The sequence below is a fragment of the Castor canadensis genome, chromosome 11 (genome assembly GCF_047511655.1).
Source record: "Castor canadensis chromosome 11, mCasCan1.hap1v2, whole genome shotgun sequence".
In the NCBI taxonomy this organism is placed as follows: Eukaryota; Metazoa; Chordata; class Mammalia; order Rodentia; family Castoridae; genus Castor; species Castor canadensis.
In genome coordinates, this window is record NC_133396.1 from 130,051,933 (window position 1) to 130,073,584 (window position 21,652).

The 21,652-nt window shown below is 45.8% G+C and overlaps 1 protein-coding gene across 1 annotated transcript in view; it reads left to right on the forward strand.

The window, feature by feature from the left end:
* Positions 1 to 7,789: 7,789 nt before the first annotated feature.
* Lmod1 (leiomodin 1) overlaps positions 7,790 to 21,652 on the forward strand; it is a 40,831-nt gene continuing 26,968 nt past the window's right edge. The window contains exon 1 of the mRNA XM_020161307.2: positions 7,790 to 8,282. Coding sequence (XP_020016896.1) covers positions 8,022 to 8,282 — 261 coding nt within the window. The 5' untranslated portion in view covers positions 7,790 to 8,021. The remainder of the gene's footprint in view (positions 8,283 to 21,652) is intronic.

Consider the following 21,652-nt stretch of genomic DNA (forward strand, 5'->3'; position numbering starts at 1 on the left):
CTTGCTCTCCGCAGCCAATGGGAGTCGGGAGTCCTAGGGGGCAGTGTGTGGGCGTGGTCAGGCAGGCTAGTCCCGTCCGGCTCTTCGAAGGCTTGTGGGTCGGGGCTGTGTGGGCGCGGAGCCGCTTAGTAACAGAGTTCAGTTTACTTAGTTATCCAAGGTTCGGTGGCCTGAGTTAAACCTGGTATTATTGCTCTAGGGTTCACCAAACTTCTTAATGCTGTTCTTTCTTTCCTTCTTTTTTTAAGTACTTTTGCTGACAACTGTTAACTCGCTGTGACTCTTTAGCAACTACATGCAGCTCCTTTAGGGCAGAAGGTGTCTCAGTCTCTTATAATCTCAGTGCCTGGAATGTAACAGATACCCAGTAAGTGTTTCCGAAGTTGAATTCCTTGGGTCATGACCAATTTGGGGCCCTCGATTTGAGGGACATTGACTCCAGAGGCTCTTTGGGCCTCCCACTAATGATCCCCAGAAGGTGTGAGGGATGTTTAGCCCAGAGAAAAGAGACTAAAGGACTGGGACCCATTTGCCCCTTTTAGCTATCAGCAAAACTCAATCATGTGCCAATGTGAAGGGAGTTCCTCTCTACTCTGCACTTTAAAAATGTCTCTATTGATTTTATGGAAAAGTCAGCAATGAAGGGTGAGGTGATTTCCAAGCATTTGGAAATAGGTAAGCAGATTAATTGAACCCTGCATAAACTACAGATTTTCAGTTAAGTGTCTTGTATGTGAGAACAGTTCAAACCAGTCATCTGAGTTGAATGTGTAAATTCCAGAAGGCCTACTTGGAATGTGTGGCTGTAATTAAGAATACCTAAATCTATTTAATTATACTGGATGAAGAGAGAATGTAGGGGGAGGGAGAAAAAGTGGAGACTAGAAGGAAGAACTCCAAGAGCAATGATTTGATGTTTCACCAGCATTGCAGATCTGTTGGGCCTAAAGAGTTCAGTAATGTGACATTTGAATTCCCATGAAGCAAGGATACTTTGTCTGGTGTCATCAGGACCCAGATGAAATTCTCTTAGCTCTGCTTACACTCCTTTGCTTCCTAAAGGAACTGTGTGTAGTTGCTAAGAGTTTCACAGTGCATTAGATAGCATTAATTCACAATTGACTAGAATCCTGACAAAGAGTTCTTTGCTTTTCCTTGGCCTCAAGAGACCATGTTCTTATTCTGTATTCGTTATGCACTCTTCTGGTTATTATCTGACTTCTGAATAGATTTCCATGTAGTAGTAAAGGCCCTGACCTATCCTCATAACTGTTCTCATCATCTTGGTAATTAATTCTGGCTTATGCATCTGCCTCTTGTGAGCTTGGTTCTTTTGACTCAACACCAGGACTAGTTAGGGCTCGCCAGAGAAACAGACTCAATAGTAGACAGACTGACAGATGGTAGGTAGGTAGGTGAATGCAGAGATCGATGCGAGGATTATGGAGGCTGGGAAGGCCCATAATCTGCATCGGCAAGCTGGAGACTCAGGAGAACTGGTGGCATAACTCCACCCGTTGGAAATCCCAGTCAGAAGGCAAGAGAAGATGAGATGAGGTGTCCTAGGTCGGCAGTGAGGAGGGAAACATGAGAGAATTCCTCCTCCACCTTTTGTTCTATTCAGGCTGTCAGTGGATGGGATGATTCCCAATCACATCTGGAAGTGCAATCTACTGAGTCCATATTTGAATCTGGAAACACTCTCCCATTCATATGGAAACGGTGTTTAAGTTGAGCACCCTGTGGCCCAATCACGTTGATGTAGAAATAACCATCACAGTGAAGGTATTGAGTTCCCAACTTACAAAGATAGGTTATAGCTACCCAGCTAGCTTCATTCCAAGCCCCTACCCTAAAGGAGTTTACTCTTCTGGGAGACCAACTAACCAGCAAGCATTCTTAAGACTTCTCACCCTCTGCTGTCTTTTAACTGCAACAGGCAACAGGACATTTTTGGCTGGGAAAACCTAGAATTTGCCCTGTATCACCTTTCCCTCAAAACCAGACACTCCTTTTTGGTCCCAGTGTGCTGAATGAAGAAATCTCTTAAAAGAAAAGTCCTTGATACGCTAAGCTTCCCTCTAGCGAGCCTTAAAGTATTCTGGGAGACTTTGACGGTCCTCACTGAGGGAGTAGTCAGTGACACGAAGGAATGATAGAGGAAACCAGTGGAGGTCCTTGAGAGAAAACTCACCATGGAGGTGAGGGGAGTTGGAACTGGGGACTCAATACACAGGGCATATTGTATTGAAAGTTAGTGTTCTGGGCCTAGCGTGGGATTGTTGCTGGATCCCCTTGTGACCCAGGTACTAGTGGGAACGGAAACTTTCAGAATCTTCCCCCCCCCCACCACCACTTAGTACCTGTTGACTTAGGGGTTGAGTTCCATTGAACTGGAGGCTCCTGAGGCCTAATGCACTCTATGCATCAGGAGTTACAGGTCATATATGTCATTCCAAACCTCCAAGTCCTGCCTGGTTCAAGTCAACCAAAAAACTTGAACTGGCATAAATAAATGAAGCTCAAATCATAGTGGGTTTGGAATTCCAGTCTGTGACCAGTGCCACTTTGGTGGGAAATGGGTTTTTGGCTTGGCCTCAATGACAGTGGGAGAGGCCACCTCTTGTGTGTTCTGTCCTCTTTTCTCTTCCCTGGCAGTCCTTTCAGGAAGAAACTAGTCTGGCCTGTGTCTGTCTCAGAGCTCTCTGCTCATTTCTGCTCATCTCAGGAGTTCTAGGCCAGGGCAGTGGCTCACTTCCAGAGATAAAGTCTACCATTTTGTTCTAGAGAAACTCCTCACATCTCTCAGTAGAAGAAAAACTGTGTGCCCAGATGTGGTGGCACATGCCTGTAATCCCAGTTACTCAGAGCTGAGGAAGGAGGATCACAAATTAGAGGCCAACGTAGGAAAATCCCTATCTTAAAAAAAAAGTGTGAAAATGTCCCTTTGGTGGTCTCACACACTGTGGTCCCTGCTTTAGCTAGTCTTGTCAGAACAGCTATTGACTGGGATCTAGGTCTGAATCAGTAGCTCAATAGCAAGCACTATTGAGTGCTTCCTATGTGTCTGATGGTGTTATACTTTACATGCATTATCTTACTTAACATACTTAATAACCCCATAATTCTCTGAGGTAGGTACCCTTTTTTCTTTAGGTAAATACTGTTAAATACTGTGGGTTTTGTGTGTGTGTGAGGGGGCACTGGAGTTTGAACTCAGGGCTTCAAGCATACAAAGCAGGGACTCACAAAGCAGGTGCACTATCACTTGAGACACACCTCCAGTCCATTTTGCTCTGGTTACTTTTGGAGGTGAGGTCTCATGATCTATTTGTCCAGGCTGGCCTCTAACCACAATCATCCCAATATCAGCCTCCCAAGTAGCTAGAGTTACTGGGGTGAGCCACTTGTGCCTGACTTCTCTAGAAAAATATTTTTAATATCCTCATTTTCCATTTCGTAAGGCTCAGATAGGTTAAATAACTTACCCAGGGTCACACATCTCAGATTTCAGCCCATGTCATTTGACCCCAGAGCTTGTACTCTTACCTGATACACGGTATTCCTGAAAATGTACTTTCCTGGGGCCATTCAGCCCCACTGAGAGCCATGTAAGCATTAGTTAAGTTGGTTCTGGATCCTTACTATCTCTCACCATCCCACCACATATCCTCACTGGAGCTTGAAGCCTCTTTTTTTCTCTCTCCCCATCCCTCTAGCCACAACAATGCTCTTGTCTGAGGAATAGACTAAGCCACATACTGTGTGCCCTAGGGTGAATTTGTTTCAGGTGGAAGTAGATTCTGAGTTTGGACAGCCCCTGGTTGCAGGGGCTGGAGGAGACTGTACTTCTGCGGCTCTGGGTTCCCACACCCTCCAGCCATGGCTGTGGTGCCTTTCAAGGGAAGACTTTTCAGAGTCTGTGCTGAGCCCTGGGGGGGACCCTGGGTTTCTAGGGATCAAAGGGCTTCCAAATGAGTCAAATCAGAAGAGCTGGCTATTTGAAACTGTGGGATGAGAGTCAGAGAAGTTACAGGGATTTATGTGCACTTTGACTAAGAGTCCATGAGTCCTGTACTTTGAGTCTGAAAAGTGTGGATATATTTTTTTCATTGTATGCACTGGGCCCAGAAGAGAAGGCTACTGAAACCAGGGGAGTTATTTGCATTCAGGCCCTGCCTCCTCTTCAGGGAACAGCGAACATTTTTAGCAAAAAGCCTGAGAAAGAAGAGTCTTAGGAAGACTCTGGAAAGAGGACTGCTCTTAGCTGGTGGAGGTCTAGAGGTTGTTAAGGTGGCTCCAGAGCCAGGATCCCAGAAAATGCTGCCTCGTCTGTATGACAGTGAGGACGAACACTGACTGACCCAAAGGGACGTTGGTAAGAGCAAGGGACTTGCTGGTGGATGCAGGGAGCACCATGCCAACAACATGTCTAGCCAAATGCCCACTCCAGCCCAGTCTTTGAATGCCCATCCTGACTCCTTCCCCCCACAACATTAATGTCTTCTGTTGGGCTCTTAACTGTTCTCTGAACCTCTTTTGCTTTACTTTGCCTTACCATAATACTTTTTTTACCCCATTAAATGGCACATTCTATAGATAAGAACAGTGTTGTAGTTATTTTTGTATTCTTCTCCTCATAATGTCTGGCAGGGTACTATAGATACATAGTAGTATCTGAATAAACACTTGAACAAATGAATGAATGAACGAGAACCAGGTAAGAGCTGGTTGTGGTGGTGCACACCTATAATTCCAGCACTTGGGAAGACCACAGGTTCAAGGCCAATCTGGGCTACCTAGTGAGACTCTTGTCTCTCACTGAGAGAGAGAGAGCGAGAGGGAGGGAGAGAGGCAGTGAGAGAGAAAGGAAGAGAGAGAGAGAGAGAGAGAGAGAACATGAGAGTGAACCAGTTAGGAAGATGGAAGGGGTGTGTGTGTGTGTGTGTGTGTGTATGCACTGGGGGTGGCTACTATTAAAGGGAAGAAAGAAAAAGAAGAGGGAAGAAGTGAGCTGGAGATAAAAGAACCAAGGACCAGAGTAGGTAGTATAAAGGATTATAACTGCTCATAAATATTGTGCTTATTTTGTATCAGGTAAATGTTTTCAGGTGTATGTTTTCTTTTTCTTTCTTTTTTTTTTTTTGTCAGTACTGGGGTTTGAACTCAGGGCCTCACCCTCTTGTATATGTTTTCTGGTTGTGATGTTCACAATAGTTCTACAAGGTAGGTACTGCTGTTGTTCTTATTTTACAGATGGAGAAGGCAAGTCTCAGAGGAGAGACCTTGCACAGGGTCACATGTAAATGGCAATACCAGGCCCTAACACAGGTCTTTTGGCTTCAGGAGTGCAAGCTCTCACCTATTTAACCATACTACTATCCAGCCTTCTTTACTGTATTTTCCCATAGCCCCTGCACTTCTCTTTTGAGGCATTTTGAAGGCTTTTAATAACTTAATAGATAATTTAAAATTAGATTTGTAATAAATGTCTTTCTTTTTTTTTTTTTTTTTTGGCAGTACTAGGGTTTGAACTCAGGGCCTTGTGCTTTCTAGGCAAGTGCCCTGAAGTTATTTTTTTAATTAAGAATTCCATTAGTCAGCTTTTGTATCACTGGGGCAAAATACCTGACGTAACCAATTGAAAGGGAGGAATTTTTTTTTTTTTGGCTCACAGTTTTAGAAGTTTCAGACCACGGTCCTTGGCTCAGTAATTCTGGGCCTGTGGTAAGGCAGAACATCGTGATGGCGGGAGGATGTGGTATAGGGTACTCATCTCATGGTGGACAGGAAGCAGAGAGAGAGGAAGGGACCAGGGACCAGGTATAAACTTCAAAGACACTCCCCTAGTGACCACTTCCTCCAGCTAAGCCCTAGCTCCCAAAATAGCACCACTAGGTGAGAACTAAGCATTCAACACATAAACCATAACAACTGTCTTCACTGATAGACTGTAAACGCCAAAATGGCAAGGATCGTACTGATTTGTATCTGTAGTTACAACCCCTGCTCTCAGTGCAATCCCTGACACATACTAGGCACTCAATAAGTATATGCTTATTGACTGACATATGACAACCAACTTTTTTTTTTAATTTGGATAATTTTTTTGTGGGTTTTGGGACTTGAACTCAGGGCCTCCCACTTGCTAGGCAGGCACTGTACCACTTGAGCTTCACCAGCCATTTGCATTGTTTGTGTTGGTTATTTCTGAGATAAGTTCTCAAGTTACACCCAGGTGTCCTGGATAGTGATCTATTTGTGCTTCTCCAGATAGCTAGGATGACAAGTGTGCACCACCATGCCCAGTGATTGGCTGAGATGGTGGTCTCAAAAACTTTTCTCTGGGGCTGGCCTCAAGTCACAATCCTCCTCTCCCTCCCAAGTAGCTATAATTACAGGTAATGAGCCATTGTGCATGGCATGACTACTGACTCTTATAAACACAATAGTCCAGATTCTCTAAGCCCCTGTTCATTCTTCCTCTCTGGTCTGCCTGTCACTCTTCTGTCCTCTAGTCCCACCAGTCAGCACCATCCCTACCCCCCTCCCCCAGCCATAACTAAAGCCAGACTAGTGGGCATTAAATGCCATAGCAAAGTTTTAGTCCCAGACAATCCCTGGACTCAGCAAATACTGATCAAGTGACTGTCTCTCTCCGGCTTAGGATGGAGAGATGCCAGGAAAGATCGAAGCATCTACCTACCCTGATGGGTTACACCAGGGCTTCTAGAAAGGATTTTGTGGCAGGGGGGAGGGGGACAGGAGATTGAATGTCTCTGTGACTTGCACAGGGCAGCTTGATGGATGAGCAGTGGAAAGCCCTTCTATGAAACACGCCAGACCTGTTGCAATAGTATCTCTCCCAATGGCCCGGAATTGTATTTCCCTAAAGACATGCTAAATCGTGCTCTGGATTTATATGTGGGTGGCGCCTACTGGCTCCGCCTCAATGCTCCCAAAGGAGGTCTGTCTACAGATGCCCAGCAGAAGAGGAAGCAGATGGGAACTAAGGGAAGTTTGAACGCTCTTCCCAAGAGCCTTGGGGCTTTGGAAACTGACAGCCCTTTAAGACTTTTGCAGATACCACCTCTTCCTCAAACAGCCTTCCACTTTTGAGTTTGGGTACACAGAGAGAAGGATTCATATTCTCTCTCTCTCTCTCTCTCTCCCTCTCCCTCTCTCTCTCTCTCTCTCTCTCTCTCTCTCTCTCCCTCTCTGTCTCTCTCTCTCTCCCTTTCTCTCTCTCTCTCTCTCTCTCACCCCCTCTCTGTATCCAAGGAGGATCAGACACTCTGATGCTTACCATTCAGGTTCTCCTTGGCAGAAGAGAACAGGTAGGCGGTGGTTAGGTGATACAGCCCTCATCTTGAACTGAGTGTCTTTCCTGGGGCTGTAAACCCCTGGGAGTCCCCCAGCACATTACCAAATACAATAGAAGTCAGTGAGCAACCCACTGGCCACAGCGACATCCACCCATGATAGAAAAGTAAAGTACATGCTCAAGCAGGGCTTGTCTCTAGCTGGCCCATTCACAACCCCCCAGGGCCCTATCTCTGCTTTTCTGGGTCTCTGTGGCTGTGGGCTGCTTCTGCATTTTTGTATCTTTTTCTCATTGCGTGGTCCCCTTGTCTTTAAAAGGCTAAACTGCTCTGTACTAAATTTGGTCACGCAGCGCTCCAAGATTCCCTGGAATGTCCTCAAGTTTCAAACAGCTCTGACAGCGAGGCAGGCCCGCCCCCAGCTTGGGGATTGGCTTCTCCTCTCTGGGCTGGGCAGCTGTTGGGTCTTATTGGCCCCTAGTTAGACCAAACAGGGTCCACTAGCCTCTGGCTGCAGGGAGGCTGCTGCTACGTCCACTGAGCACCTGTGGCACGGCAGGGCCAAGGAGCTGCAGTCCTTAACCAGCTTGGGGTCTGCACCCAAGCTAACTAGGCTCCATCCAGACCAGCTTCCCCTCTCCCTTCCCTGCCACCAACACTCCCATAGCCCCGGCAAGAACCAAAGCCCACTTTGCCAAGATGTCCAAGGTAGCCAAGTATCGCCGGCAGGTGAGTGAAGACCCTGACATTGACAGCCTGCTGTCCACTCTGTCCCCTGAGGAGATGGAGGAGCTGGAGAAGGAGCTGGATGTAGTGGACCCAGATGGGAGCATCCCTGTGGGGCTGCGGCAGAGGAACCAGACAGACAAACAGTCCACAGGCATGTACAACCGGGAAGCCATGCTCAACTTCTGCGAAAAGGAGACCAAGAAACTCATTCAGAGGGAGATGTCCGTGGATGTGAGTAACAATACCCTGGAGGGAAAGAGGAGGGATGAGGTTTGGGACCCTGACTCCATGTCTAGAACTGTTCCTTAGAACAGTTCTTGTTGGCAAAGGATTGAGTGCTTCAGAGCTGAACAAGCACTGTGAGTCCCTTGCCCCTAATTTCTGTTGGAGAGGTAGAAGTTGGATAAGTTGGAGGAACACAACAAAGTCAAGGAGGTAGGGAATGGGAGCTGGGGGCAGGGGGGTGGGTAGTCCTTGAAGCATTCATTGTCAAGTTAACTACATCCTGGTCCCTTAACATCTATTATTTTCTTTTGCATCCATCCAATCTTATAGTGAGGAGGGGCAAAAGAATAGAAGGATGCTTGTAGTCTCCTGACTGCCAGCTACCCTAGAAGAGAAGGCTACACCCTCCTTATGGGAGGAAGATTCATTTCCCCCTGGTTATGGACTTCCCATAGCACATGGACTGTTTGAAGAAGCCTGGAGAGGGGAAATGAGCTTCCCAAAGCAATGGGGGAAGTGCCAGGGGTCTGTGGGCTAGGATGTGTCTTAACCTGATAGTTTCCATTTTATTCCCAGGTTTTCTTCCTGTCTTCTTTTCTCTCCTCTCCTCTCCTCTTCTGTCCTCCTCTCCTCTCCTTCCCTTTGTCTCTGTCTCTCTCTCTCTCTTTTCCTTCCTTTCTTTCCTTTCCTTCTTTCCTTTTTTATTTGAGGGAGTATTCCCCCCACTTCTTTTGGCAATAAACCCTTTACAAACTAGCAAGTCCACTTTGCTGGGGATGGAAATACTCCAGCAGGAGAACACAGAGGAGGGAAAAGCAGTATGTATCTGGAAGCATCTGCCCACAACTAAGATGAGCTGAAGCACAACTTGCTTTCTGCTTTCTTAGTTGAGCATGAAGGAATTATTTTTCTTCACAATTACTTTCATATGGACAAACTAGCCTGGCCTCTGATTTAGTATAATTTTGTGGTATCCCTTTGTCTACAAGAGGAGTGTTCAGTGGGAAAGTTGTTCTAAGTCTTTGTACCATTCTCTTCTACTCAGCTGTGTCTCCCGTACATTGTCCATTACTTGTAAATTCTTGCAAGAAAAAGTCCAGCCTCAATTCTTGTCCTTTGTTTTACTTCTATGGGAATTGAGATACAGATTCAAATGACACAGAAGAATTGAGAACAGGAACATAATCAAATGCAACTTCTGTGGAATGACACGCTGGATATGAAATCGTGTTGACTGCTGGTCAGAGCATGCCAGGGGACATGGCTGTGAGTCTGTGGGAGTAGGGATGGGAATGTAGAGAGGAGAGGGAGGTTCAGGCAAAGGAGTAGAGGAGCCGGAACTCTTCCTCTGTCCCTGCAGCCCCCGTAGGCCCATGTTTAAAGCTTTGTCAAGAGGTATGGAAAGTGGGAAGCCAGAGTGCTTGGGAATTACTATCCTGCAGACAAGGTGGCCGCCCTGATGCAGCTCTCATAATGAGCAATCAATTGTAAAACATTTATGGGAAAAAATGCCAGGCCTTACTGTTGGGGGTCTGGCACCTCAGGTCAGCTATCAGAAAACACACAGAAAGAAATGAAACCAAAGGCTTTAGCACATCTTCAACTCACCGCACCCCCCAACACCTTGGACCCCAAGAATTCAATCTTGTGTTTGGCTTTGCTCTTCTGTCACTCCCAGTCACTGGACTCTGGGCTCATGGTTGCCTTATGTCTGACTTATGGCTTCTGGAGGCTGATGTCAAGCAGAACACTTTTTTTTTTTGCAGTACTGGGAACCAAACCCAGGGCCTCTTACATGCTAGGCAAGCATTCCACCACTGAGCTACATCTCCAGCCCTGAATAGAAAACTGTTAATCACAAAGCAAGATGCTGAGCTCATAAAGGGGCCAAGTTAGTCTTGTGCTTCTGAAACTTTTATCTCCAGCTTTTATGCTCAGCAGTTAATGCTGTGGCCTGCCTCTCCTCTTTGCCTGCCCGTCCTCCCTCCCCCATGCTAGGTGCACACTTGTTTCTGAAGACAGATCCCAAGTTAGGGAATAGAGGGTGGCGTGTGTGTGTATGTGTATGTGTAAGGAGCTGCCTTCAGCATTGTTTGCCTTGTAGAGGTAGGCTGTTCAGATCCACTTATTCTTCCTCATTCGATCCAAGGGCATACATCAGCTTAATGGCAGCTGGATTTCAGGATGAACATTGAACACTGAGCAGAAGTCATCTCTGGCCGGACCCTGGTGGCTCATGCCTGTAATCCTAGCTACTCAGGAGGCAGAGATCAGGAAGATCGAAATTTGAAGCCAGCCCTCAAAAATAGTTTGTGAGACCCTACCTCAAAACTACCCAACATAAAAAAGGGCTGACAGAGTGGCTCAAGTGGTAGAGTGCCTGCCTAGCAAGCATGAGACCCTGAGTTCAAACCCCAATGTATTTGCCCCCCCACCAAAAGAATAGAAATCATCTCTGTAAATCTGGGGGAATGGGAATGAACTCTAAAAAGTGGTCTCTTTAGCATCATTAGCAAAATAATGAGTGTGGGGTCAAGGACTTGCATTTAACCATCAGAAATACCTGGTGTGAATACCAGTGCCTCTTACTGTCGATGTAACTATGTCACTCACAAGTGACCTGAATCTTGAGGATAATAGTACCTGCCTCTCCAGACTGTTGTGGAAACTAAGAGGGCTAGTAACAGGAAGCACTTGGCATAGAGCTTGGCATATAATAAATATTCAATCAGTGGCAGCTATGGAATTAGTTACTCTGGCCAAGGAATCTAGAAATTGATGAAGTGAGCCGAAAGCAAATCTCTGCTCCTGCCCAACCAATCCCCCCCTACCACCCAGTTCCCCGAGGGCTGTGCAGACCACACCTGTTCTTCAGTCAGTGGCCAGAGCAAACAAGCAAAGCCAGAGTGCCCATGGTGGGGACTACCCACTCCTTAGCCACACAGCCTGGGTGTGGATCCAGGATGCTGACCTGGCTGCAGCCCTCACTGCAGGAGCTCTAGTGCCCTGTGAGGACCGAGGAGGTGGCCACACCAGAGAATATGAGCCAATCTTACTGGACCTGCAGAAGAGTAGCAAGGTAGACAGTTACCGAGAATCTTCTGTATCTCCAGCACATTTGCCTTCTCTTTTATTTAAGTCTTAGGAGGTAAATACTTTTGTCCTCAGTATACAGATCAGGAAAGTAAGTCTCAGAGACATTAACTATCCCAAAGTCACACAGCTAGTAAGTGGCCTGCCTGACTTTGAAACCTGTGTTTCTTGTCTGCCATACTAGGATCAAAAAGGGACAATTATGTATATCCTTGCTCCGAAGAATTTATAATCTAGTTAAGATCATAAAACATGTACATATGGAACCACCAAAGACATGCTACAGATCAGCGACTGCACATGTGTGTGTGGTCACAAGAACACAGTGATGACATAGTCTGGTGGAAGGCTGATCTCCCCTCTCCCATGAGGAGGACCTTAACTATTAAAACCAAGTGTGCATTAGGGAAAGACATTGGGTAGTAGTATTAAGGAATCTTTGTTAATTCCCTTTAGTGTGATAATGGTACTGTGAGTATACTTTTTGGTTTTTTCAGTACTGGGGATTTGTTTTCAAGATAGGGTCTCACTATTTTTTTTTTTTTGGTAGTACTGGAGTTTAAACTCAGGACTACATGTTGGGTAGGCAGGCGCTCTACTGCTTGAGCCATACCTCCAGCCCAGGTCTAACTTTGCCTAGGCTGGCCTTGAATGCTAATCCTCCTCCCTGCACCTTCAAAGTATCAAGGATTACAGGTAAGCACCACCATGCTGGCTTTAGGGTATACTTTCACAAGAATTATTATCTTTTAGATACAAATATGAATATATTTATAGGAAAACTGGTTGGATTAGGGAATATGCTTTAAAATGATTGGGGTGGGAATATAAGTGAAACAAGACTGATCATGGGTTGATGATAGTTGAAGTTGGGTGTTGGGTTCGCGTGGGTGCTCATTATACTATTCTCTCTACTTTTGTATAGTTGTTTAGAATTTGCCATAATAAAAAATTTTAAGTTGAAATCAAGAGTGGTAGACAGGCCATGTGAGTCATAAGCTCTGGCTTTGCCTGGGAAGAGTCAGCCCCAAGAGTCATACTCTGGCTGTCACGCTAGGTGAGTTGGACTATGGAAGAGACGTGGAGCTGCGCCTCTGGGCTGGATGGAATACTCCAGTGATCTTCTGGACTGCTTGCCACCTCTTGGCATGAATATCCTCCCCCTTCCCAAGCCCTCCAGTACCACTGGGTCCTGCCCCTCAGGACACTGGATGGAATGCAGGCCTCATGCTTGCTCAGCACACTCTACCGCTGAGCTACCGCCTCTTTTTTGTAAGGATATGCTTTCCTCACTGTTTCCCTCAGCAGCTTGTGTGTGTCTCTGAGGTCTCCCTCAGCCAGGTGGAGGACAGAGATCTGGGCAGGCCAGCCGCTGAGTGAAATGCCTGTCCTTGGCTCAGGTGTCAGGAACCAGATCCCAATAGGTCAACTTATGTGTTCTGTTCCCTTCTTGAGTGGGAAAGAAAACCTCCAGCCTGCCTCCCCTGTCCTCCTGAGGACTGAGGATTAGCACCTTATGCTGCCAGGGGAGGGGCAGAGGTAATAGATCTGGAGGTGGAGGAGGTTCTTTCAGGTTCTCACTAGAGGTCAACTTGAGAAGCAAACCCAAGCACCTCATCTCTGGTTCTGAACCTTCTCTGCCACTTGCTCAGCCTTCACCCACCAGGCCTGGTTCTACTTGGTGCCCCTGGTGATTCTGCAGGGATGGGATCACCAGTGTCAGTTCTGGGAAAGCCTGAGGCCAGTGCACCAACCCTCAAAATGCCCTTTGCAGAGGACTAGGCCAATCAGGAGTGTACCCGGCAGCACGACTCACTGCTTAAGGAGATTAACCCTGACTGGTACACACCCAAAATAGCCCTGGAGGCCAGGGTACAGAGGGCAGAAGAGGTGATGGGGGCCTGGTGACCCGGGGAGGCAAGTGCAGGCACTCAGAGAGAGCTAGACAAGTTTAAACTCTCTCTCTGGAGTTAGAAATTCGCCTTCATCCAGAATTTGAAAGAGCAGCTGATTGTTTCTTAAACTAGGCAGTAGAATCCACTGGTGTTTGTCACATTGTTCTTACATATGCATTTTCTTCTGTGTGTATATATTATTTAATTTAAATAATCTAGTGCAAGTCAGGCATCAGTGTCTGCTCCCACCTGCAGCATAGCCCCCTGCTTGTCCCTTGTCAAGATAGCAGGATCGTTAGCTTGACTGGATGGGAAATTTGAGAGGGGGGCAGGACTGATGGACAGGACCAAGGAGGACTTGCAAAATGAAATGACTCAACAAGAGGGGCAAATAGAGATGGTTAGGAGTCAGGTACGAGTACCACTGACCATGGGGAGGTTGCTACCAGTAACATGGACAGCTGGAGGCTTCTCCCTTTTGAGGGGTCTTCATGGTCCCTAGGCCAGGGTAGAAAAATAGAAGGACAAAGCTTTGATTCAGCATTAACTCTCCCCAGCCTCTTTCCCTCCTCCAAGAGACATGGAGTGACAATGTCAGATCGTGTCAGCATGTCCACAGCTGACCAAGAGTGGGCAAAGCCTGAGTGAAGTGCACCAGGAGAGATTTGCAACCTGCAGTGGCATGCACACACACACACACACACACACACACACACACACACAGCAGGAACAGCAACAAAGCACAATGGAGGGGGGCGGAGAGAGGAGTTGATATCCCTACGTTTGCCAAGTTGGATAAACAGGCATGTCTTGAGCCATAGTACACCGGCCTTCCCAGATTCAGCCGTTTTGTGCTAATTAGACCACTCTTGGCATAGCCAGCAGAAAGAAGAGGCCTGGATGCAGAGTATCAGTTCCCACTTGGGACTTCTCAGAATTGGGGCTGCATGGTGAGATAGAAAGCCCATGGGTGTCAGGAATCAGATAGGTCCAGGTTTGAATTCAGCTTCTGTCCCTTACCAAGCCAGTGAACTTGAGTGCCTTAGGCAAGAAAGGAAGAACATTAATTTTATTAAGCAAACTTTTTGTGCCAAAGTCATTGTCATTGCAATCTCATTAGCATAGCTTCTCGAGGCTCCATTACTTGTCAAATGGGGATGATAAAATCAATGTGGAAGGATTATCAGGAGGATTAAATAGGAGAAGGTATCCAAAGTGTTCACACATCAGGGGAGTGAGAACTTCCTCACTCTAATTCCTGCAGACATTACACCTATACATATGCCAGATCAACATTTTTTATCTCTCATGAGATTAAAAAAATACTGTCAGTGGGAGAGAAGGAGTGACAAGGAGAGGAAGAAGGGGAGGAAGAAAAGCAAGGAGCTAATTTTAAGGAAGAAGGCAAGGTTTACTTATTTACTGACTGCCTGACTCCAGTCACCTGATTTCTTGGAACCTCTGCCTAATTTTTTTTACCTAAATAAATTAGGCAGCCTCAAGGGCCCAGACTGAGCTGCTAAGAAAATGGCAAAGGAAAAGGAGGTTAGGGAAAAGTTTCAAGACTGGAGAATTCTTCCTGTCTACCACCTTCCTTCTACCCCAGCATGATCTCAGAATAGCCAGCCCTGCTTTTGGAGAATTTGGCTTCAGTTTTCTCTGGGGTCCACTGCAGAAAGGCCATGCCAGGTCATCAGGACGGTGTTTACAAACAGCAAGAATAGAAAAGCCTCTTGCCCCACACCCTCCACTCTCTCCTTCTTCACCACTTTGCCTCATCCTGAATCCCAAGCTCCTTTAAGTCATGGTTTCATCAGCCCTTACTTCCAAATCCAGCCAGCAGGGTCACCAGGATTCCTGCCTCCTGAGACCAGGAGGTGAGAGGTCCTCAGGACACACAGAACTTCAGGTAAAGCTCTGGATACTGTAGTTAGTCCAGTAGTTACAACAGTCTCTGTAGAGGCCAGCTGAACTTGGAAACCTATCCCACTCTACTGGCTGTTGTTTGTATGAACTGAACCTCCCTGAGCCTCAGTTTCCACATCAATAAAATTGAAATTGCAGGCCAGATGCAATGGCTCACAGCTGTAATCCCAGCTACTCAAATGGAGGGGAGCAGGAGAATTGCAGTTTGAGGCCAACTTGGGCAAAAAGTTAGTGAAACCCCATCTCCCATCTTAATCAATAAACCAGGAATGGTGGCAAGTATCCAGCCAGAGGCATAGGCGGGAGGATCAAGGTCCAGGGCAGCCCTGACCAAAATCACAAGACCCTATCTGAAAAATAACAAAAGCCAAAAAGGGTGGAGGCACAGCTTGCCTACCAAGCATGAGGCTCTGAGTTCAAACCCCCTAAAATAAAATGAAATAAATAGAAGTTGTAATGCCTGGTCATATGACAATTGTGACACTTAAGCAAAATGATCTACATGAGGCACAAAAACCTAGTGGTGAGCACTCATGAGTCCTTCCTTTCACTTCTATCCATTCAACTCACTCACATTCACTGCATCTCTCCTCCCCCTGGTCGTCCACCTTTTTCTTTTTTGTTTTTTGGTGCTGGGGAGAATGTTAAGCACAAGCTGTACCAGTGAGTATCACCCCCAGGCTCTTCATTCTTCTTATACACAGGATTCATGAATCATGTTTTGTATTTATGAGGGAGGAGGACTCCACTAAGTCATTACTTCCCCAGCGATTCCATGAGCTTCTATTGTGTTGGACACTTTCTAAATGCCTGGATAGAGTTATGATCAAGACAGACAAGGCCCTTTTCCCCAGAGAGATTATACATATTCTAATGGGCAACCCAGGCAACGCATATGGATACATACACAGATCATTTGTAGCATTTGGGCACATACATGTATCGTGTATATGGTAGAATAAAGTAGTGCTGTTTAAGGAAAGAATATAGGAGAGACCGTATCAGTGGGGGACCATCTCCATCAGGGTAGTCAGGGTCCTCATCACCAGAAGGGTGACATTTGAGTAGAGCCTGGAATGAAGCCAGCCATTGGACGACCTGTAGAAAGAGCTTTCCAAGCAGAGGGGACAGTCACACAAAGGCCCTAAGGTGGGAGCAGTTTAGTGTGTCAGAGGAAAAGCCAGCCAGTGTAACTGGAGCAGAGTGAGCGAGGAGGGCTGGAGGATATGAGGCCCAGAAGGAAGCAAGCTCAGACAGTACAGGGCCTTTTAGGGCAGCAGAGGAGTTTGGACTTTTTTTTCATTGCAGTGCTAGGGATTGAACCTAGGGTCTTGAGTATGCTAGGCAAGTGCTCTACAAGTGAGTTACACTCCCCGCCTGAAATTTGGATTTTTATTCCAAGGGTTGTGAGAAGTCATTGGAGGGTTTGGAGCAGGGGAGAGATATGGTCTGAGCTGTATTTTTTTTTTTTTTGCAGCACTGGATTTTGAACTCAGGTCCTCATACTTGCTAGGCAGGCATTATTACCGCTTGAGCCACTCCACCAGCCCAACTGAGCTGTATTTTTGAAAGTTTCACTCTGCCAGCTTTCAGATGAGTAGAGACTATAGAAGGCAAGAGAGAGGAGAGAGAGAACAATTAGAAAAGTGTCACAGTCACTAAGGAAGGAGCTCCAAATGGTTTGATGAGACAGGTAAGATTCCAGAAACACTTTAAAGAAGGAGTGGTTGATATACTGGGGTGGGGGGGTGGGGAGAGATCGTAGGGTGACCAGTCAGTCCTGCCTGAGCTATTAGGTTAATTTTTTTGTTTGTTTGTTTTGAGACAGAGTCTCACTATGTAGCCAAGGTTGACCCCAAACTGGAGATTCTCCTGTCTCAGTCTTCTGAGTGCTGAGAGTACATTTGTGTACTACCCCCAACCTGGCCTTTAGGTAAATTCGATATAATTTACTGAGCTGACAAACAGCAGAGAAGGATTAGCATGGGGGAGCTCAAAAATTCAGATTTGAGGGGCTGGTAGAATAGCTCAAGTGATAGAGTCCTTGTCTAGCAAGTGCAAGGCCCTGGAGTTCAATCTCCACTATGACTTGAAATTAAAAAAAAAAAAATCAGATTTGACCATGTTAAATTCATTGAACTGACCACACCCCCAGTGGAAATGCTGGGTTGACAAGGAGTATGTAAGTCTGGGGCTCAGAGAGGAGGCAGGGCTTGAGATTAAATTTGGGGGGTATTAGTATGGGATAATATTTAAAGTCACGAGCCCAGGAGAGGTCTCCCAGTGGATGCAGGTGGAGAAGAGCAGGGGGCCAAGGACTGAGACCTTTATTATACTAACATTGAGACACTGGAAGAAGAGAAAAAGCCAGTGAGGAGACTTGGAAGTTGCTCAAAATCAAGTGGAAAAGGGGCTCCGAAAAAGAGAGAGTGCTCCACCTTGTCCATTCTTGTTGACCAGTTTGATAAGATGTGGACAGAAGTGCAAGCCATAGTGACTGGAAAGACAGAAGCCATTGGAACCTCAATGAAAATTATTTCACTGCAGGGAAGAGTAGACTCAACACAGAGATGAGTGGATAAGGATTGGAGATATTAAAAACAAGCCTGCCTCTCTCTCTCTCTCTCTCTCTCTCTCTCTCTCTAAATGCAAAGCAAAAATGCTAGCGGTAATGTGAAATCTGGTGGGGGAGGGGTTAAAGATAGGGAGTATTAGTGCATGTTTGTATGGTGGTGGGGATAATTCAGCAGAAAGGAAAACGTTGATGAAGCCAGGTAAGAGGAATGGTGCACAGTGGAGCTGAGAGATGGCATTCATGACAGGCGCTCATCTCTGCATTAGGAGGAAGACAGAAGAGATGGGTAAGATACAGTCAGGTTGATAAGGAAGGGGCAGAGGTGGTAAGGCTGGTCTCTGATGGGTGGACATCGCATCAGAGATGTGCAAAGTGGGCTCTGGGAAGACAGCACTGACAGCCATGAGTAGGCTGGGTTGAAGAGGGGAGAAACTTAGGAGGCTATGACAACAGTCAGAAGTCAAGGCCTAGGTCACAAGAAAAATGTTCAGTGTTCCCTGGGTGAGGTAGAGAAAACATGAAAACCCTTCTGGATGTGAAATCTGGCATGGGAACAGACAACAACCAGCTGCTAGAGCTGTTTGAAAATCCAGTAGATTTTCACCTCCTGTGCATCGATCATCTGTCCCCAAGGCCACCCATGCACACAGGTCCTTTCCCAGCACCTTGTTGACAGCTGGTGTGGTGGGACCAGCCCTGGATTTGCAAACCAAGCCAGGGGGACATGGGGCTAATTCTCAACCAGACTAGTTACCATCTGTGTGGCCTCAGACAAGCATTTGATGTCTATAAGCTTTATAGACTTTTTTAGCCTTTAATGTCTTGTACTGCACAAAGTAGGTTTTTCCAATACATGTATTAAGTAAATATAAAATAGATACAGAAGTGTGCACAAAATATACATGAAGCGTTTCATGAATTATCTCAGAGAACAGGAACGAGCACATGATGAACGTGGTGGTACTGTAGCTCCCCCACCACAGATTCCCCCCACCACAAGTTTAGCTTTTTTCTTGACTTCCAACCCCATAGTGTAGTCTTGTCTATTTTTTATAAACTCACATAGTGCGTGCTGTGTATCTGGCTTATTTTACTCAAGTTGATGTTTGTGACTTGCAACCACATAATTGTCTGTAGCATTTTTAAACCTTCATTACCGTACAGCATTCCATTGTGTGAAGATAATACAACTTATTTATCCATTTCCCTGTTAGTGGAAATTTGGGTTGTTTCCAGTCTCAGGCTATTACAAACAGTGCTGCTCAGAACATTTTTTGTACTTTTTTTTTTTTTTGGTGTGCTTATGACTTCGTTTGTATTTGGTATGTATCTAGGAGTGGAATTTCTGGGTCATGAGGAATGCATAACAAACTTGAATCTCTTCAGTCAGGATGATGCTACTAATTTGAAGAGTCTCTGTGTGGGGAAGGTCTAACAGTGCTTTGTTAATAGCAGGAACTTACTTGAGAGCCATTATGACTATTTCTAACAGAATCTGTCTTTAAAACCAACTAGATTGGGCTGGTGGAGTGGCTTAAGAGGTAGAATGCCTGCCTAGCAAGTGTGAGGACCTGAGTTCAAACTCCATCACTGCCAAAGGAAAAAAAAACAATTTGTTACTTCTGATAAAAAACCAACTAGATTGCTTTCATGGCCTTGGACATATTCTGCCTGTCTTTCTGACCTGATAAGATTTGGACATTTCCCTGAAGACCAGATCAGATACTTTCACCCTAGGAGTCATTAACTTTCCCAAGGATGATGACTTAAAGGCACTTCCCACCCATGGCTTCTTCTTATTCTTAATTTTATTTACTCCCAGTATAGACCAATGTCTCTTCCACTAAACATTCAGGTACTTTCTGACTTTACTTATTTTCCCCTTTAGTTTATGTCTTACTTGGTCATTATCAACATTATCCTCAAGTCTCCCCAACATTTCATCACCTTAGTGGGGATGAGACTAATCATTTGACATCTCTGTTCTACATCCAAGTTGCTGGTCATACCTGGAAAAATAACACAGCCATATATGTTGGTACACCTGTGGATTAAAACTATAACCTCAGCTGAACCCTTAAGGCTACTCAGAAAACCTCTCCATGTACCTCTTACTCCCCTGAGAGGTCATTCCAAAAGTCAGTCTCTCACTATAAACTCTTTTGTCCTGCCATCTCTCTTTTCACCCTTAACAGATGATCTAGTCTCATATTTCACTGAGAAACCTGAAGCTATCAGGTGAGGATGCCTTCACACTTCACTTCTGCTACCTGAAAATGTATAAGTATCCATATATACAAGCTTCCCCCTTCTCTCATTCCACAGAAATGGCATCCTTTCTTCTGTCTTCAAGTGGTACCCCCACCCACTTTTGGATTCTGTTCTTTCCTGGCAGCATGGGGACTTTTGCTCCTTTAAATATCCTCTCCAGTCACCTTCAACATTCCTTTCTACTATCTCCAGGTCTCCCTCTTCTCCTTTGCTTCATAGCCAAGCTATGGGAAATAAAATCTACCCCTGCAATCACCCCATCAGTGTCCACTTTACCAACGTGCCAATGTCAGCCAAAAGGTTGCCAAGGACTCCTTGTTACTTTATCACTGCACACTTTTTAGTCTTTATCCTACTTGTTTTCTCTGTGACATTCAATCACTTTCTCATTTTCTTTCTGCAGTACTGGGATTTAGAACTCAGGGCCCCACACTTGCTAGGCAGGTGCTTTATCACTTGAGCCACTCTAATTCTTAAACTAATCATTTCCTTTATCAGCAAGCTGCCACATTTGCCTGGGTTTTCTTTTATCTCTAGCTGTTCCTCCCTGGCCTCCTCTGGCAGTGACTCTTCCTCTAATGCCTACATATTATTTTCCCCAGGACTGCCCTTCCTCTTCATTCTTCTTGGGTGCCTTCATCCAGCCCCATGGATTCAGCTACCACCCATATGCTCTGTCTCTATCTTTGGCCTAGATCTCTATTTTGAGTTCTAGATCATTCACTGCTTCTTGGACACCTTGAGTATCTCAAATTCAACCAGTCTAAAAATAAATTAATCATTGTCACCCCACCCCACCTTTGACCCTGCTTTTCCTCTTGCATTCTGGGCTCTGGTAGCTAGAAGCACCATCTCCCAGACACCTAGGTCATAACCCTGAGGTTAACTGGCTCTAACCCCTCTCCCAGTGTTTCCAGACTTTCCTGGTTATAGAATCCTGTCGAGTCTACCTCTGAGATCTTTCTTGACTTGCCTCTTCTCTCTATTCCACCTCTGTCACTTTCACCCATATCACTTATCTACTACACGAGGGTCCTGACCTCTTCACTGATCTGCTTGTCTTCTCCTGCCATGGCAACCCATCCTCCCACAGATGCCAGTGTCTTATTATAAAATGAAGGCATGATCTTGGCACTCCCTTCACAAAAGCTTTCAATTACTCAACATAGCTTCCATCATCAAATTTACACTCCTTAGCATGGCTTAGAAGACCCCTGGCAATCCAGTACCTCCCTGCCTCTCAAGCTCCTGCTGCTCTTCTCCTTGACCTTTGCCCTTTGTGGCAGTTGTACCCAACCATTGGTTCTGCACAGGTGCCAAACTTTGCCATGCTTCATTGGTGCCTTTGAACATACCATCATCCCTAACAAGGATGCCAGGCCTCTCTAACCCTTGCTCCTCTTGTGAGGTGAATCTCAGTTGTCACCTTCTCTAGAAAGCTTTCCTGACCTCCAGTCTGTGTTGTATGCGCCACTCTGTGTCTACAAAGCACCATCTGCACCTTTGGCACTTCTACACTAGATGCTTGTGACACATTTCAGCATTGTCAGTTTCTTTTCTTTCCCAAACTTCTTTTTGTGTATGTATGTGTACGGGGTGGGGTGGGGAGGGAGCGT